Source organism: Lonchura striata, chromosome 3 (genome assembly GCF_046129695.1).
Source record: "Lonchura striata isolate bLonStr1 chromosome 3, bLonStr1.mat, whole genome shotgun sequence".
Lineage (NCBI taxonomy): Eukaryota > Metazoa > Chordata > Aves > Passeriformes > Estrildidae > Lonchura > Lonchura striata.
In genome coordinates, this window is record NC_134605.1 from 33,259,723 (window position 1) to 33,279,450 (window position 19,728).

Here is a 19,728-nt window from a genome sequence, read left to right on the forward strand (position 1 = left end):
AGTCATTCCAACTGACAAATTTCAGTCTGCAGCTCCCCTCACTCAGACCCACTCATTGCCTTTCACAGTCTAAGACATTTTATGGAAGAGTGCTAGTTAACAACAAAGGTATAAAAACAGACACAGTGTGATGTCACCTAGTTATGAATTCTCTACATACTATTCCTTATTGGTTTACTGCATCAATCTCTATAAAAGCCAGGTATGCAGAGAAAAATTATATTAAAACTAGCCAAATAAACAAAGTAAAATATTGCTGGAACAGGCTAGCAATTTAAATTTGAAAGGTCGATCTACTTGATTTCTAAATTCAAATAAACATTAATCTGCTTGTAAGCACCAAACCTCTCCAGTAGTTTAGGACACTTCTGGTGTGTTTGTGTTAAACTTTCAACTCATACAGCAAACAGGTAAGAAAGAAAAGTAACTTTGAAGACAGCTGAGAACATATTTTAATGTCTGATAAATTTTTCAGAGGAATTCAAATTTATCATTAAAACAAGAAATTTATCATTAAAGCAAGTCCTATTCTAACTGAAGTATAAGAAGATCAACAAAACTTACATTGTGGTTCCTCTACATCCATATACTGCATTTCTTCACTGAATTCCACCAGTCCTGGTTTTCCATTTCTCTCCACTTCTATATTATGAGCTGGAGATAAAGGAAATGCGATTTGTCTATCTACTGCTGCTTCTGGAAATAAAATAGCATGATTTCAAACACTGTTCAAGGCTCAGGAAAAACAGAAGTGGTAGTTTTCATAGCAAAATTATCAACTTTCTGCCCACAGCAATATTTCTAATACAAACCCACAATTACACAAAGATATGTTTTTCATACTGTTCGAAGTTGCAGCAAATAGTTAAAATAATAGTATTTCTGAATGACCTGTAAAGAACCTGCTTTGTTTTAACACTGCCCAAATTCTTTTCCCCTAATAATCAACTGCCGATTACTCCAAAGCAATTAGATTCCAGTACTGAAAGTTTGGTAATTTAAACTTCAAATAACTGGATTGCTCCTGCTGAACATCAAACATTATTTTGGTAATACTTAAACACAGGCCCTTTTCCAATTAAATGGAGCACATGAATTATAGATGAAGAGGACATGCAAGCAAATTAACAAGAAGTATATACAGTGAATTAACTGCCAGACAAAAACCATTAATTCCCAACCGGAAGAATTATGCCTCTGGCCTTCCCATTACTACACACTACATATTTAACTGTTTCTAGGGCTCCTGTCATACAAAGAAATGAGGGAATAAACTTGCCCTGCACATCTTCCCTACATCTCATTATCTTAAAATTTTAGCTCCTTTCTCTCCCCATGGAAGGAGAGAAGTTGAGGGGGGAGTTAACAGAATTTCAATCTGGGGTTTTTATACATTTCTAAGAGCCATCAAACAATGTTGAAAATTACTTCTCCCTAGTACTGGAACATTTTGGTTAAGATCTATCACAGATATAAATTACCTAGCTTTATCTTCCCTTATAATGAAATCATTAGTGTCCTATTATTTTATTCAATAATGCATAGAAAAAAGGCAAATGTCACTAAAGTTCCTCTCCAAAACTCAAGAAATTGAAAAAGGGAAGGAAACAATTGCAATGCAGTTACACTTGGAGAAGATGTTGGTTAGTTGTGGATTTCCAGTCCTACTGAATAAAAAAGGACTTTGCCAAGGCTGCCTTGAAGGTGCTCTCACATTCCCCAGACCTTTCTAGACTGCTTGACCCCCCCCCATTCGATGCCTTTTCTACCTTGTAACAGAAAAAAAAGTGAATTCCAGTATATTGCATGAAAGGAAGTGAAATGTCATTTTCTAGAGGAGCTCTGTCATGTCTTCTGATCAGTATGCTCCACTGAAAAGCATGCACAGAGAGCTCTGGCAATTTAGTTCACAGCTAAATCAAATGTTTCAAGGAATTACCAGCTCATGGAACTGTTTGCTCAGAAGTGTTTAAAATTGAAGCATTAAGGAAAAGAGTTTAGCTTTTCTTCTATTGTTTCATTCCATAGGTGAAGATTTTCAGATTATTTCTGACATCCAGATCTACAAATGGACTGAAATAATGCTGAAAACAAAGGTTCCATTTAGGAAAGAAACATGGACAATCTGTTCTGGCTTTTTCTTTGAGAGAACAAATTCCTTTTGCATGTTAAAATTTAGTTTCTACAGCAAGGATTAAAAAAAAAAAAATGAAGAAACTGATAAAACACCTGTTGACTGCTGTCTGTTGCTTTCGCACAGATAGCACTTCTGTTAAATCTAAATCACCTAGAGCCCTACAAGAATAGGCATTTCTCAAACAATATTACTATGGCAGAATATTTTCTTCTTGAGTTTACAACCAGTTTACAGTATTTTAGAGAGCATCTCCAGCACATGTTTTTTGTTGTTGAAAACTGGGGGATGTTACAGAGTGAAGTTTTATGAAAGCATGTTAATGATCTCTGAAATGCCTACATTCCTTTTTGAAATTTACTGTTACTCTTGTGTTTAATTGCGATGGTCTTACCGAGCAATTTAAAAAAATAGGAAAAGGAGGGAAAAAGGGCTTATATGATCATGCTTACTATTCTCCTCAACACAATTGATATCCAGCAAGCAATTTAATAATATCTGACAGCAAGATTTCTCTGAAACAGCCAGTTCCCAGAAGCTTTGGAAAAAGAGGTGGCCAGATAAAGATAAGAAATTGATGCTTCAATAAAAGGAGTTGCAGCATATAATACCTTCCATGCCTAGCAGACAAGGAGCAGGACATGAAACAAATGCTCTCATCATAGGAAAATCCCAGTGGAGGCACTTCCATGTCAAAGAACTGACTTTTCAATTTATACTACCCCCTCATAGGTAGGTTCCCTGAGAGCTAGGAGTCTTCCCAAGGCATGAGCATTACTAACTTTGGTCTACTCTGTCAAAGCTGCAAGGAGTAGAAGGTGAAATCATACTGCAGCTTCCACATAGCTTAGTCAATGAGCCAAATGATGAGAGAATTTTCAAGGAAACCATGGGGTTATTTACTTCCATCACAGAATGCCTTGCTATTTTCTCACTGACAAATAATCTTCTTCTAGGACTTGGAATAATTTAGTATGATTTTTTTACTAAATCAAGATCTTAAAAGAGTATCATTTGTTTAATCAGTCAATCTCTAGGATGACTTACAATTAACAATTTATTTTTAACAACTGTAGGATTAATGCAGTACAGAATTATAACTGAGTTCAGTCTTTTTGAGCAATGTACTTTTATTTGCCTAAGTGTCAAGATTTTGAAACTGTTTACCCAGTTTGTCTCCCCATATACATTCAAGACTGATAACTGAAACAAAACCCATGATACTGAGAAACAGAATGAATCAGTAAAAGTTAAATACTTACACAATCACAAGCAATTTTTCTGATATATATCACATTGACTTACCATTGACTTTCCCTAAGCCTGGAGCTTTATTTTTCAGTAAAGTCACTTGAATCTGGGGAATGTTTGTGATGTTTGAATTCAAAACAAATTTGAAGTCCACGTGTCCAACCATACAGGCTTTTGGTAGAACTAGTTCAAAGACATGCTCATCCCAGCTGTTGCTGTCAGGAAAAAAGAAGACAATGATGCAGTGTACAGAGAAAAGTCCTATCACGCAGGCATTATCACCCAGCCCATTCTGCATCTACGTACACTCTCTTTAACAAGAAGAAAAACTTATTTTGCCTTAGTTGACAATTGATATGACAGGGGAGAAGTAATGTTCACATAAAAGCAGAATTGGAAAGATTCCCCATTACCTTTATCACAGTATGGTTTCCATATTACTATAAATACCAGTTACTTACTTCCATGAAAAAAAAAGTACAAGAATAAAAAACCAAACACAACACTAGAAGAAGATCTATCAATTCGTGAAGTGTATAAAAGAATGATTAGAGGTACCTACCTTGTAATTTCTTTCAAGTTGCCCTTATCCGTTGTTTAACACTTAACAATGTCACTTTCCAATGGTACAAAATCAACATATAGGAGACTCAAAATACTATTTTCAAAACATTTTTAAAGCACATTTGATAATTCATACAGGATGAAAAGTGCCTCCTATCAGATGCACACTCAGAAGCCTGTGCTGTGCAAAAGGGTGCAGTTTTCTTTTATTAAGTCACATTTTTGTTTTGAAGACAAGTTTGGTTTACACTGAAAGTGTAAACTTGAGAGCCCTTGATGATCCATTCCATAGTAAAAAATAGTTCAAACCAAAGAGCAATGAAAATAGTTCTAATTATGTGTCAATTGTCCTGTTTGTGTACATTTTTAAACTAACTCAACTTGATCGCCTTAATTTAGCAATAAATAATTTTTTAAAACGTAACTTTGATATACTTTTTTAGCTGTATAACTGAGAAGACTGAGAAACTGAGTATGCTGCTATAAATATTTTTGAGACATCCTTGTAATATCTAATTCACAAATAGGTATTTTAACTTCAACAGCATGCTACACAAAGTATTGTGCAGAAAAACATTTTAAAGTAGGCTAAGGAATGGCGCAAATGTATTTATTTCTTTACAGTAATATCCTTGATGGCCAGATCTCCTTCAGGCACATGTAATACAACTTAAAAGAGATTTCAGGTACAAGTAATGAAATGGCATGCCAGCTTTCCAGAACTAGCAGCATAGAAAAGCAGAGATTTTGAAAGGGAATATGGACAGAAGCAATAGAATTTGTGGTTATGATTCAAGAAGGCACAGTGAAGAATTTTCAGCTAACTTTACAAAGAACACAGGTAAGTAAAATATAATGAAAATTTATCCCACTGTTCTGGGGGGAAAAAACCCTAAAACCTCTGTTAGCAACTGTAACAATAAATATTTAGAATCACTCATGCCTTTCTTCTAGCCTGGAGAACACATAATCCAGTGCCAGAGAGATGTTTGGGGATGATTTTTCATGTCATGCAAAGCATGGACTAAGTAAGACAACCAAAGGAGCCAGACTTCTGAAACAGAAAGTAATATTCTGCTCATCCAGTTTAAGTTAAAGATCTGGTACAAACCCAGAAATGAATAATAAACCATTTTGTCTGCAGCAGTAGCGTTGCATACAATGCACACAGCCATAGTGAATTATAACTGTTATTTGTCTACCCTAGAAATCTATTTTTGACAGAACTGAGCAGCAGATGCTCAATAGGCACATATGGAATAAAGAATCTCCATTAAGGTCTCACATTGATCCAGCAGTTAAGAGACCTTCTTATACCTCTAACAATAAACTTCACAGTCTAATTCTGTTATTAGTTAAAAGACTCCCCTTTAAAGTTTTCTTTTAATATCTCACAGTTTGCTTTAAGTACATCCTTTATTCATGTGCAAAGCTTTAAAGTAACAAACAAATAATTTACTTCCTTGTTATTTTCTCATATTAGCATATCTATCCTAAAGAGATAACCCAATGCAAAGTCTTTTAGGAACTCTTCTATCTTTGAAACCCTTCTAAATCAATAGCATCTTTCTAAAGAAAAACATTCAACCCATACTGTGTTCTAAGCACTAATATACCATCATTCTCAACTACAAGGTATTTTCCAACACACTTATTCATTCTGTTTCTAGAACATTGCATTGTCTTATCTTCTGCTATGAATAAACATCACTTTCTAGCTCTTCCTTCTTTCACGTATTTTCAAATAAGTCTCCATAAGATGAATACATCCTACATAAATTTGAGATAAAGCCAGGAAACTCAGATGTCACTGTTTTATCAATGCATATTAAGAATTCATGTACCTCTCTTTTACAAGAATTAACCTCATTTAACATTTCAGTCACATTACACCTGAGGGGACAATACTGATATTTAGATAATTTGCAAGGAAAATCACACTGCTTTTCTTTTTCCTTTGTGCACAGTCTTTTTAAAGTAACAAATTAGGATTGTAATATAATGCCATTTTCTAAAATACAGTTACAGGATTATCTCTTTCTGTCTATTTGAGAAACAAAAGAATTGCCATATCAAATTGCATTACTCATCCATCTAACACTATAACCCCACATCGTGATAGCTATCAGTATGAGGCACTCAAAAAGGAGATAAAAGCAACCTTATATTAAAGACCAAAAAAATAATCAATCAGTTATTCTTGCCATGTAACTTTTACTCAAGAGCTAACATGGCTTTAAATCTTAAGACTCTACCCTAAGAACAAAGGGACTGTAATTTAATACTTTTCATCATGAGTCATATAGCAGCTGTCAAAGATTTCCAGTACTAAACCAGAATTTCTAACTTTTCCTCTTTACAATCCTGTTTTATTTAGCAGCAGTCATAATTCTTTTCCTCTAATGAAACAATATTCATAAGTTAATTTTCCACTTATCCCCTTCCAATTAACAGCCATTACCTTCACTGCTTGCTTAATTGTAACTTCATATTGTTTTTTACTTTTCAACCATTGCTGAACACATTTGGATAATCAATAGTTTTAACTAGAAGTTATTTTGCAAGGAACCACATCCCTTCCACTTGCTACATACAGAATATTTGACTTACACAATGCAAAACCACAAGATAAATCTAAAGGCTTTAAAGCCTATAATGCATTGCAAGTTTTCAACTGTAGCTTATGCATATTTGTTTGAAGCAACTCCACCTCCTGTTATGTGTCAGCTCTGGAAACACCTGCATCTATTACATATTTTCACACCTGGAATGCTTCATTATCCCAAGCTATCTTTCAGCTGTTTATATGACATGCTTTATTTGCCCCACACATGACCTCTAGCTTCTCTAGCACCCTTTGGATATTTCATTATTTTCACTCTATGGCTATTCCAAGTCTGCATGACAACCCAAACGTTACACATCAGTGGAACAGATGTTTAGATGACCTATAAATCCTGTAGTATCTTATGCACATCCCTTAATAAAACAAAAAATATTTCTATCTATATTGTATTTCTCCAAGCATTTTCCACCAAAAAAAAAACTACACAAAGCTACTTCAGGTAGGTTTTAATCAATCCTTCAAGGAGACGGTAACACTGCTGTAATAGTATTTAGGATCCCAGAGGAATTCCAAGTTCTCATGTCATGTGTAAAAAGTTAAGTCCTGCTACACATACCATGTTGGTGCAGTTCATATCAATGAAAATACTGCCTAAACTTTAGCACTACAAAGGCTCTGGAGCAGCTTAAATGTTTCATATATAAAGATTTAACTTGAATAGACATAAAACCAGATTCTACCTTCATATTTTAAAGTAAATTACAAGACAATTTAATTTAGGACAACTAATTAGTCACACTGGCACCCAGAGTTTGCATTTTCTGATTAAATAATGTACTAAAAATGTGTATATACATAAGAAGGGTAAATCAGACTTTTACAGAAAGTATCAAGAAAATCTCTAATTCTGGCAAATGTGCTTGTCTATTTGTGTAATGTTATGGCCACATTTGGCAAATAAAATTCCACCAATTCAAAACCTGACTTTTCAATTTGTTTCAAGGTCCACTAAAATGTCTCTGGCAATCTCACCAACACCTATAATGCAAACTGCCACATGGAGATTATCATCTCTGTACGTTCTTAAACTTGTACACTAGTTAAAAACAATTAAATAGCATAAAATTTGTGGTTGTACGCTACAGCAACTAGTGAAGCAATGCACACAATTCCTCATGCACTGTTCCCCTAGGTACCTGTCTGTCTGTAGCTTCCAAGTCCGAGTGTGCTGAGCTGCATCACCGTGGTGCTGCTGGTGCAGATGCTGAGGATGCCGCCTCTGTTGCTGCTCCTGCTGGACTTCCACCCAACAGGGAGGGACAGTGGCTGAAAACCGTGGTGTCAAGGTTTCAAAACGGGTCAGTTCCACCAGGGATGTCAGTGTCTCAAGGGAGAACGGCTGGTCCACCAAAAGATCAACTCCTGAATAATTATAGCATATACATTCATTTACTACATAGATTTTTTTTCCAGAACATCCTATTAAAAATAGTTTCAAATATATCAGAACTGCTATAGGCAAAATGAACTACATGTCGTATGAAGGTTTTTTAGTTAAAAAAGAGTAGTAAGAGTACCCCCTCACAAAGCACCATCCTAAACAAACAACAAAAAATAGCTACAAAAAAACCCAACACAAGCAACCAAACATCCCAGCCTTGAAGCCTGTATCCTTTGAAGGCAGTTCACTTGGAATAAATTTTCTAAATACTGAGAGCTCTGAGCATGCTGTCTGGAATTCAGCCAGAGGCATAAGGAATAAGTAATTAGCCAGCTATACTTTGAAGATGTAAGGCTGATTAAACATTTTTTTTAATATCCCTACCGACTCAGATAAAAAAAAAAAAAATCATGAAAATAGACATACAGAAATACTAGGCATTTTTATCACTGTTTAAAACATTACTTTGGCCTCTTATTATCAATATTGACTTGTTTTATGGTGGATTACTAGAATGTTGTTGAAGGTTTACTCCCAATTTACTTTAAAAGAGGGATAAGTGAAAAACAAGCATGTCTTATGTTAAGCACTTAAAAGACACTGGACCTTGACAAGTATTTTGGCTTCCTGCCTTTATATTTAGGCCTTGTACCAAGGAAACAAGGGCATTATTGAAGTATTGAAAACAAAAATATTCCAGGAAGTCAAACATCTGGAGGAACCGTAACTGAAACCAAAAATTGATAATCAGATTTCCTCAGACATACAAAATCCCCAACCAAACAAAAAAAACCCCAAACCAAAGCAAAAACAGACAAAAAACCCCAAACCTAAACAAGAAAACCCCAAACAAAACTCAAGCAACTAAAGGACTCCCACCAAGCAAACCTGAGGGAAAATAAGACATGTATATTTTCTAGTATTTTGAGCATTTTCTCTTAAAAATGTGTCTTGAAGGAAAAGTTTTCACTTGTAAAGAAATCATGGGTTTCAAAAGAAATCTGCTACCTGACTACTACTGTCACCACTTGAGGTGAGGAGATAATAATACACCAACACAAATACCACCCTTGCTGCAAAGCCTAAACCTAGAGAATATCTTGAAAAACAGTCCAGGCTGACTTGGAGAAGTAATAAATTCACTCTCATTGCAACTATAACAATTTCTACTTTTCAATTTCAGAGGCAGAAAAATGCCAAAGAAATCAGAAATGCTTTAGAAATTGAACTTCAATAATACAGCAAAGACTTTAACTTTTTTAACTGCAAAATGTGAACCTCATTAGCTGCATGACACTGCAATGAGAAGTGAGATCATTGCTCAAACTGTAAACAAGCCTATCTTTGAGCAGACTGGATTTTTCTGCTTCATTCTCTTTCCTCCTCCAACAGAAACAAATCCAAATTCAGAGTATTCACAGCAACCACATACATGTAATGTATATAATACATGCTATTAAATAATTGCAAGTTATGTTCAGATGCAGCTTTCAAAAATGACAAAAGTATTTTGATACATGTGCAATTTACCTGTACACACGTGCAATTTACCTGTAATGCCTGGACTAGAAGGGTTGGATAAGGGCTTGGTGCCTTCTGATGACTGTTCTACACTTTTGGTAAGGGATCCATCTACAAGTATATCAGCTTCATCAATGTCATCGCAGGTCCCTCCAATCTGAAGGAAATGCAGTTCTCCACCTAAAATCATCACAGACAACAAAAGAATAATGTCTGGACAGGCATACAGCTAAATTCAAGTCACAAGACAGGTTTGCACTTAAACTGCTAAGCAATTATGACAGTATTTATGCAGGACCTGAAATCAGTGAAATTCAACAGGAATATTTATTTTGCTTTACTACTACTAATTTTTTTCAGGACAAATGCAAAACAGAACTACAGAAATACTGCAGTTGCAAATGGCATCAAAGGTAAAAACTATATGGGGGAACAGGTTTTAAAAGGCAATTATCAAAGGAAACCTCAATAGAAACCAAAAATCCTAACCATTATGAAACTTCCCATAATCCAAATCATGCTTATTACAGAAAATATTCTACCATGTTAAGTGAAGGCCTACACTAACTCATCTGTACAGAGTGCATAAACCTCCTTTTAAATTTCAATACCTGAAAACTGAAAATTAAACTAATTTCTCTAAATTCTCCTAACTAAGGAGCTCTCCACATTATTTCATCAAACCTAGAATTAAAACACTGATCAAGTCAACAGACAAAAGAGCCACGTTCAAAATTTTCACTGGACACAATGTATTGATGGAAGCTTGAAATCATTCAAGGAGGTTGTCCATTATTCACCACTACAAATACATATAAATCAATTCTATCATTTACAGAGAAGTCATAGAACCAAAGAGTACTAAGATCCTCAGGTCCAACCCTTAAGCCAGCACTGCCAAGTCCACCACTAAAACCATGTCTCTAAAGGCCACATCTGCACACCTTTTAAATACCTCCAGGGAGAGTGACTCCACCACCACCCTGAGCAGACTGTTTGAATGTTTGGCATCCCTTTCTGTGACAACATTTTCCTAATATCAATTGTCCCCTTAAGCAGCTTGAGGCCATTTCCTCTTATCCTGTCACTTGTTATTTTGGAGAACAGGCCAACCCACTACAATCTTCTATCAGGTAGTTGTCCAGAACCCTAAGGTAATCCCTGAGCCTCCTTTTCTCCAGATTAATCAACCCCACCTCCCTCAGCTGCTCCTCCTTCAACTTGTGCTCTAAGTCACTGAGAAGGAATGTTTAACTTTACATAATACTGGGGGAGGGGATGAATGAGAAGAGCTGTTCCAGAAATTACAAGAAGTTGAATTAGTAGGATTCAAATCAAGAAAAAAGTCCAAGCATAGGCCTTAAGGTGATTTTTCTGAAAAATTATCAGACTGATCTTCAAACATCTGATTAACATTATGACAAACACTGTTATACAAAATATCCAGGTAATTTGAAACAAAAAAACCTGAGAATAAAAATGTAATAAAACCCCAAGATAAAAGCAGGTATATGTCCTGTACTGTGAGGGATGAGGGTGGGTGAAACAGTGATAGAGAGGCACAGGGAGAGTGTGAGGCACAGAGAAAAGATGTGAGTCACACAGTTTTGGGGTTTTTTTGAGATCTCACTAAGAAAGGCCTGACAACAAATGCCTTTATAACTCACTCTTTTATGAAGACAGAAAAACAAATTGTTCAAATGACCAAAATGGTCAGAACAACTCTATGGACCAGTGCATTGTGCTGTGGGAAAATCCACCCCAGGTCTAGGTAATATACAAAAGTAGCGTTGCTGGGACCTGAAGGGATGGGAGATTTTGTCATTATCTTTATCTTTTTATTCTGTCTTCTCAAAACACCTATTCCATTAAGCCATTAAGCCATTTCTGGGTGGGTCTTTTCTGAGATCCACTAAGAAGCCTGTACCTCCCCTCTCTCAGTCACAAACCACACATCCGTGGTGCAGAACAGTAAGTACATCCCAAGCAGATCCCAAGAGTGGAGGGGAAAAAAAAATAGTTCTAGCAAAGAACAATTTTGAATTTCCTTGAAATTAAACAGCTCATAAATAAGCAATTTTCCTCAAACTTCAAAGAGAATTTAAGACACATTAGAAAACACAGACGTTGACAGATTCATTTGGTAGTAAGTCAAATTAGTTTGTGTATCACTTTGTTTACTGCTCAGCAGCAAAAACATCCTTACCATTTTTTCCATACAGGAGAATAGTCATAATTCCTGCATTCCTGAAAGATTCCATCACTTTTCCAAGGAAAAATTTGTGCTAAACTTGAGATACCTCACTTCCTCTCATTAGTTTTTTAAAAGGTTCTGTAAAGAAGTTTACCACAAACTTAAGTTGTACAGTATCAGCCTCTGCTTATGCACACTTATGCAAAATGCTGTAGTTGATTGCGTCCCTGTATCACAAAGGAGGCATTTCCTCTCAGAGAACATCCAAAGATGACTTTCTGATGATGCATGCTTCATTATTTGTTTCAATGATACTGCAGTTCCAATAGTCAAGTGCCAGTGAAAAAATCTGCACAGAAGTCAATGCCTTTTTTTTTTTTTTTTTTTTGTGTTACTACTATTGTTTGCAGCACCAGGCTGAAAGAATGACTCGTCCAGTGCTTTCTAATTCTAGCCAGGGAGCAAACATCTCAAGTAGCAGTTGATCTGAAGGCTCCCCTACTTGCATGCATTTGACAGAGGGAATATTTCTGTTGTACTACCAAGAAGATATGAAAGCTGAGACTGACTTAGTTATCACAAAAGAGATAAATTGGAAACTAGCATCATTATACTTCCTTCAAAAAACAGGTAACACAATCAAAACATTGTTAATTTAATTCTGAACTGTATTTAAAACCTGCAATTTGCATGGATTCAAGAGCCTGGTGGCAATACAAACAGAACACAAGAATCATGAATTTATTCAAATAAATCACAGGCTTCCTTCTGGCAGAACAGTTCCTGGTTCCAGGAAAGCAGCACTGGAACAAGCTAGAGAGCATGCCAGAGACTAAGGCCACAGAGGTTAAAGCCAATCAGGTGAGATGTTCCTGCACTCTAGAAGGAGTTTGGGAAGAGTGACACCATTGTCATTAGCGAATCACAACACAATGACATAGGTGAACAATAGACAATTAATTAAAAGGAATTAGAAAACAAAACCATACCACAGGTAACTATGCACTAATTAATTTATAGTCCCCTCCTCCTTTTGTTATTGGTTGGCTCTAAATGTGCAAGTTCAGAACACTTGAAAAATGTCATCAAGAAGGCTATCCCAAAACTTCATTTGGAGACATTCTAATTTAAAGTACTCTAAGAGATTTTAACTATAAAATTCTGCCCTGACTTTGAAAAAATAAAATGTAATTGAATAGGGACAAGTGAAAGTTACCATGTCTAGAAAGAAATAATTAAAAACCCTGTTACAAGAATTAAAAAAAAAAAAAAAAAATCAACTAGACAGCAGTTCTGTAAGAGACGTTTTTGTGAATCAGTTAATAAACCTCATTCAATTTCCTGTTCAGAAGTGCAAACATTCCACTATGTATACACACACATGGTATGTACAAACTCCAGAGCTGCTTGAGGAATTAATATGTAGGATTACCAGGCCTGGTTTTGCATATCTCATCAAGAAACTTGTGGACTGACTTGATCAGATCTTTTGGGGGGGGAAAGTAAAGGCTGCTTTGTTTTCTTCTTCTTCCATCAGTTTGAAAGGATTGGAGATATTCAGCTTGAGACAACGGTTGGAGAAGGACAGCACCTAAATAAGCTCTGTTTTTCCCTCCTTTTTTGAAGAAATCTCTTTGCCATATCCATAATGAATGGTACAACAGATATGACTCCAGCGACAAAGATGATAGAGACTAAACACTAGTGAAAAAAATTATTATCAAGGGCAGCACTCAGCAGGAGAAATTTCATGAGCAGACTGTTAAATCTCTGTCTTGAAGATGTTTGCAAATGGTGAGCAGCAGTCTGTTTCTGGATGGGCAAGTATAATTGAGCTTGACTTGAAGATGACCTCCTAGTACCACTTCCAATACTATTCTGATGTGGAAAAAAAATCGACTTCTCAAATCCTATTAGACTCCATTACCAAAAAAGGTGGAAAATTGAAAATACTGACTTGATTCCTGAACTTCAAATACACAGTACAGGGGAGAGACAAAGCCTAATGACAAGGAAGACACAATCTAAATCGGAAAAAAAAAAATACAGAGTGTGATTACTACACTATTTACAATATAGGAGCAAGAAAGGTGCTATAAATGAAAGGCACAAGACTTGGGAAAATCAATTCTCAAATGTATCCAAGTGCCATCCAATTCTGCCAGGCTTGCAGGTAAGAAGTACCAGCATAGGGAACTCACCCTGGACATACCAAAATCCAACCTGAAAAAATGCTTTTTCCGACAAAAGGGAGGGACTAAAAAACTCTTGTTATATTGTAGCACCTTAAAAATGTGATAATGTAACAGATTCAAAATTTCAAGGGGAGCACAATCCAGCAATAAAAAATTGTATCTGACCCTCTTAAACACAAGATACTAAACTTTAAATATCAAAAAATCACCCAGCAGCAGTATCTCTATTTAAAAACAGTACCTGCTGCCTTGTTTTAGAATAAAGAAATTACTTATTTTCTTACTAATTATTTTGAATGTCATAAAAGCATAGTTTGGACTCTTACTACTGATACAAGAGAAAATATCTGAACCCTCATATGAGAGCAGACAATGCACTAGTAAAACGGATATTAAATACAGTCTACCTTGGCCAAGGGGAAGAGAAGAAAGCAAAATTCAAAGAGACTAAAGTTCACAATGTTTGTTTAACAGAACTGGAAACAAGAATATACTTGCACATTTTCCTCCAGAGGTCAAGTTCAGGTAATCCTTGCAGAAGCAGCTAAGTACCTGAAGCTGACACCAGGAGGTAACATTCTGAAGCATGACTCACAAAGACGGATGACGTCAAAAACAGGTCTAAAACATCTTTCCATAAAACTACTCCAGATCTGAAGCACCCCTTCACACAGAGGTTTCTTTTTCAGTCATATCTTAGAGGCAGCTATGGAAAAATTTTATAATCTACCAATGAAAAAAATACATCAACAAGCAGGAGAAACAGAAGAAAATGCTATTCTGCATTCAGAACTTTACATTAAAGTATCTCTTTCTCTACTCTGATGTCCCAACAAGTAAACAGGAAAGAATATACTGCTCATGCCTGAATATTTTCCAACATCATTCAAGCATTTTCAATGCATGTATGCTCCAAAACTTTCACTAAAAATTTTCATTTATGTCTTTGCACTACAAGCTTCTTTCTAGACAGAATAATGTTGAACACATCAGTGAATACAGTTATTAGACTTTCAGTGCATCTATCTAATGCTGTCAGACTGCAGGCACCATCCCACTTGTGGCAGTAAACCTAGAGAAGCAAGCACCTCTAAGTGATTTGCAAAGAAGCCTAAAAAAACAGCACTCAAGGAAAAAATAGTAACAGCAAAACCCTCCATTTTCAGCCACCTAGCTAAGCAAGAAATTCTATCCATTTAAAGCAAAAATTTAAAGGACGATTATTACTCAATACAAGGAAAACTATATTAAGCTATTCAAACACACAATAAGATAGAGGATTTTAGAAGTTATATTAATATATATTAAGTTGAGGTTCTTGATTTGCTTTTTCTTCAAGTGTTCCTCAGTTTTATACCTTTTATGCCTTATGTATAAACATTTCAGTTGAAGTCCTTATACCAAGTGACGTATTTTGATAAATTTTTTGACTCCGAGGCTTCAGACATACCTAGCATCAGATCCTGAAATCCAGACCTCTAAAGGACATTGACCCCCAAGTATTTATGATGGCTTTGGACTTAACTTCTCAAAAGTGAGAAAAACATAATAATAACTGATATGCTAAAAAATGAATAAAACTTGAAAGCCTCTAAAGACATTCATTTAAGCAATGAAAATAATAAACTCCCAAGTCCTTGGCTGAGCAGAAAATGGAAGTTCCAAATAGATGTATAGTGGGTGAAAATGGAAGACAAGAATAATCAGTGTTTGTTTTTTTGTTTGTTTTTTTTTTTTTTAAATAAACAAAGTACTATATTCAAAAGAAGATCCTTGCAGGCTGATTTGATACCTGTAGCATACTGGGCTACAGAAGAAAAAATACCCTCAAATCTCAGTCATCTTAAGGGCAGCATGAACAAAAGAAATACAAAAAAAGCTACTGATAAATTACTAGATGGGTATTACAATATCGAGAGAGATTTACTGCAAAGGCAGAATGATGTGCTTGACCATTACAAGTAAGATGGAAGTATTCTCCAGTCAGTAACAGAGATGGTGGTTATTTAGGCAGGGACAAAATACTCCTACACACAATGAATAAATGCTTCCAGGTCAAGAGACCTGTATATCTTATACTCCATGCCCTAAAGAGGTTTAGATAACACCAAAAGCTACAAGAATAGGATTACCATACACATTAATACTGGATGGAAAAGTACCATGCACAATACACCCTTTAACTATTATCATCAATCTTAAAACACAAGAAAAGCAAAAGAGATTTGATGAAAGAAAGAAATTGATAGTAATAAAATTCTGTAGAAAAAAAATTGTTTGGAGATTCTGTTTTCAATGAAAACAGAAATATCTGTTTTCAATGAGATTGCAGTTTGATCAGCTACCTATAAAGTCAAAACACTATGACATGGTGTCCTGGAGTGACTTTATGATGCTTCTATCCCCATTCATCTGTTTAGCCCAGAAATAAGTTTTGCACCTTTAAGACTGCTCCAAAAGTGAAGCAGGAGAGAGAAGAAGCATGGAATTTGCTGTCAGAACCTGCACTCACTCCTCCCCATTCCTGCTCCTGGACTGTGCTGTCTGCAGCATGGACAGACATGGGACAGTGCTCTCCTTTGCTTTTAGTTACATTTTAGCTAGCTGAGACAGAGCAGTTCCCTGGACTGTGGTTTTTCTTTTTCTTGTAACTGTTTCAACCTGCTCTGGACTGAAAACCCAGAAGAGCACCTGGAACTCGCACTTGTGGCCCACCAGGCTGGGCCCCGGCCACGACATTCCCAATGCTGGAAGGATGAATAACAGACTGGGTGAGCTGAGCTCCAGCCCCCATGAAAGGGACTTTCTGGGTTTGTCATCTCTTCAGATATGCAAGAAGTTTTATTGTTTAATATTGTTCTTTTTTTGTGCTGGTGAATGCTTTGCCTGTTAAAAAAACCAGGTTTTTTTCCACTTTTCTCCAATGAAATCAAATGAACCAGTTGGGGGAGGGGCCACTTGAATTTGCTTTCTAGAAGAACCTCATCAGAGGTTTGCTCCCAAATTTGCCCTAAGCCAGGACACATGGATATGATAAGATAAAACAGTTTTCAAAGGCAAGTAACCCTTTAGTTAGAGTTCCACTTTAACTAGGAAAAAGCATGCATTATTCAATACAGCTAAAACAGTTTAATAGATATTTCTTCAAAAGCAGTCACTGAAAGAGAATAATTTAGTAAATATCAATGTTACCCTTGGAAAACTGCAAACATAAATACTAGTTACTATCTTGCAATGTTTTCATTAGTATTTAAAAAGCAAATCTGAAATGCCTACTTCCAGAAATCTTTGTAGGTGAGTGAGAAACATGGAGCCTTTAAGAAAATGGAAATGTTTACAATAAACTTGACTTTATCTGTTGGAAATAAGTAAATCTGATTTAACAACTGCTCATAGGAGGACTTTATATTTAGTGTGACACCATCATGAAAGGAAAAAAAGGTATCAATTTCAATTTTTCTAGTAAAGAAGAAGCTCAACATGGTATAATGGGAATTTATTTGAAATGTATGAACCACCCCATCAGCTTAGCCCCTCTGAGAGCCTAAGCATTTCCTCTACGGCAGCAATCAACTGCAGATGAACTAAACAGAACACTGTCACACGGAGAAACTCAGCTGGATAACACTCAGAGATGTTTCCAATGTGACACAAGGAAACAAGGAGTTGTCTGGTGGTTTAGGGACTTTTACAAAGTAGTTGTTACCTGGGCTTGAGTTACACTCCTCTCCTACCTGCCCCCTTCCCTAAAATGCCTTGTGTTCATTTGGAAAAAAAGAATCCTGCATAAATAGTCTTGCTCTAACACTCAGGAAAGGAAAATCTCAACAGCAAAAAGCTGAAGCAGAACCAGAAGAAAATACACTGGGATAAGATATAAAAGCAGTATCTTCTCTGCTCTCTTGAATACAATCAAGTACAGGCAGAAGGTATTTTTACAAAATGGGATTTCTCTATCACAGAAATAATTACATACAATAATGACTTTTATTTATGTTTGACTTAAGAAAACCTGCGCGTCTTCAAGAATTAAGACACATGTAAGAATTACTGCCATTCCAGAGATTAACTGACATTTAAGGTGAGGAATTAACTGGAGTCCATGCTTCCTAAGACCATTAAATTGTATGTAAATTCAGTGGAATTTAAAATTCTGTAACATAATCCAAATACAGTAAAATCAGTATTTTTAAAAAATTTGAAGAAAAATCTTACCTTTGGTGCATGCACATAATCTGTCTGTGCCCGAACAGTATATCACAGAGACGAACATATCTGGTTCCTCAGTGCCCTCTTTTTTAGGTGGCTCCACTTTGGCCAGAATTTCAAAGTTTGAAAGATCTAGTATTTTTACATATCCTCCCTGAGTAGTTATTACCAGGTGCCCAAGAGTAGAGATCTCAGATCTTCTCTCTCTCCCACTGCCATTTTTAGAAGATAATTGTATTTCCTCTACAGGCTCCTCACAGTCGTCCTCTCGATTATCCAATATATCTGGTGGGAGCAAAATCATTGAGGTAATTGTGTCTTGGGGGTCTTTGATATGCTGGATTTTTACTGGTTCCTCCTCTAGAGTAACTATTCTAGTGGCATAATTCATCTTATAAAGCACTAGGTATCCACCACTAACACTTCTCTGTTCAGGCTGAATTATTAAAGGAGTTGGTACATCTGCTGGTGACTCATGCTGGATTACATCAATGCTCGTGCCATTCACTACAGCAAGACTTGATTCTAATTCCCCCTTCCTTCTATTACATAGCGCCGAGTTTAATTTATTTAAATTATTCAAGGCCTCTACTTGATTTATTGCACTCAGAGATTCAACAGGACAAGTCCGCAGTCCTACTAACAGATGAATTCCATCTGCACAAGGTGTGATTGAATCTACACACAGGTTCTCCTCCTCTGCAAACTTGGGCAGACGCAGGCACTGAACCAAAGTCCCAGGCTTGGGAACCATAGAGCTCCACTTGTCCGAGTCCGGAGATGTCAGGCTGGCTGCAGCATCTGCAAATTGCTGAATGTAAGTCACAGGGGGGTCCTGTAACAGCAACTGTTCCTGACTGTCCAGCTCCATTTCAATGATCTGTGGAACTGTGAAACCATCGTCATGTATACTTTTACTCATAATATTGTTCATCTGTGAAAAGAGTTTTCCTGCTTTTTCATCAGACTCCTTAATGCTGTACAGCAGCAATACAGGCAAAGTCCTCCTTACCAGAGGGGAATTCAGTTCTGAATTAGTGCAGGATTCATTGTCAGTTGATCCCTGTTCTGAGACACTCTCACCTCGAGTCCTGCTTAAGCCATCCAGTGATCTCTGAGAGTTACTGCTAACGGGAGAGGTAGCAGGTGATTTGTATGTTAATAGACCTCCGCTTAATAAACAAGGAAAGGGAATGTTGTGTTGCTCTAGATGTTTTTCCTTCATCTTTTCACTCTTACAGTTGGCCAAACAGGGATTTGCTCCAAGTTCTTCTAGGTCTTTAACTGTGTCCTCCAGAACATTTGCAACAATTTCCCACTGAAGTTTTTCAGGCTGCTGAAGAATGCTGAGAGCTGTAATATCAAGGCTGACTTCCATAGTTTCTTTTTGTGATGTATGCCCTTTAAAATAAAAATGCTTAAATCAATAAAAATGCTCAAAAGACAAAACAGAAATCATGCTGCATGTATTACAGTTTGTTGGAAAAAAATGATCTTTTTTCTACATCTTATGCTCTTTGTTTCCCTACTTGGTGATCCTTACTCAAAGACATAAACCAGATTAAAGAAAATAAACATGCAGTACTCCCTCCCTCAAAACTTCTGACTCAATCTCTAAGAAAATAACACAAGAACAACATGCATAGCACCATT

At 36.2% G+C, this 19,728-nt stretch overlaps 1 protein-coding gene across 4 annotated transcripts in view; it reads right to left on the reverse strand.

Moving 5' to 3' along the window:
- BIRC6 (baculoviral IAP repeat containing 6) overlaps positions 1-19,728 on the reverse strand; it is a 170,613-nt gene that overhangs the window by 125,212 nt on the left and 25,673 nt on the right. For all 4 annotated transcript variants that reach the window (XM_021548328.3, XM_021548329.2, XM_021548327.3 and 1 more), the window contains exons 10-14: positions 18,082-19,476; positions 9,508-9,657; positions 7,712-7,937; positions 3,440-3,600; positions 565-696 (exon numbers count right to left, since the gene is read on the reverse strand). In XM_021548328.3, coding sequence (XP_021404003.2) covers positions 565-696; positions 3,440-3,600; positions 7,712-7,937; positions 9,508-9,657; positions 18,082-19,476 — 2,064 coding nt within the window. The remainder of the gene's footprint in view (positions 1-564; positions 697-3,439; positions 3,601-7,711; positions 7,938-9,507; positions 9,658-18,081; positions 19,477-19,728) is intronic.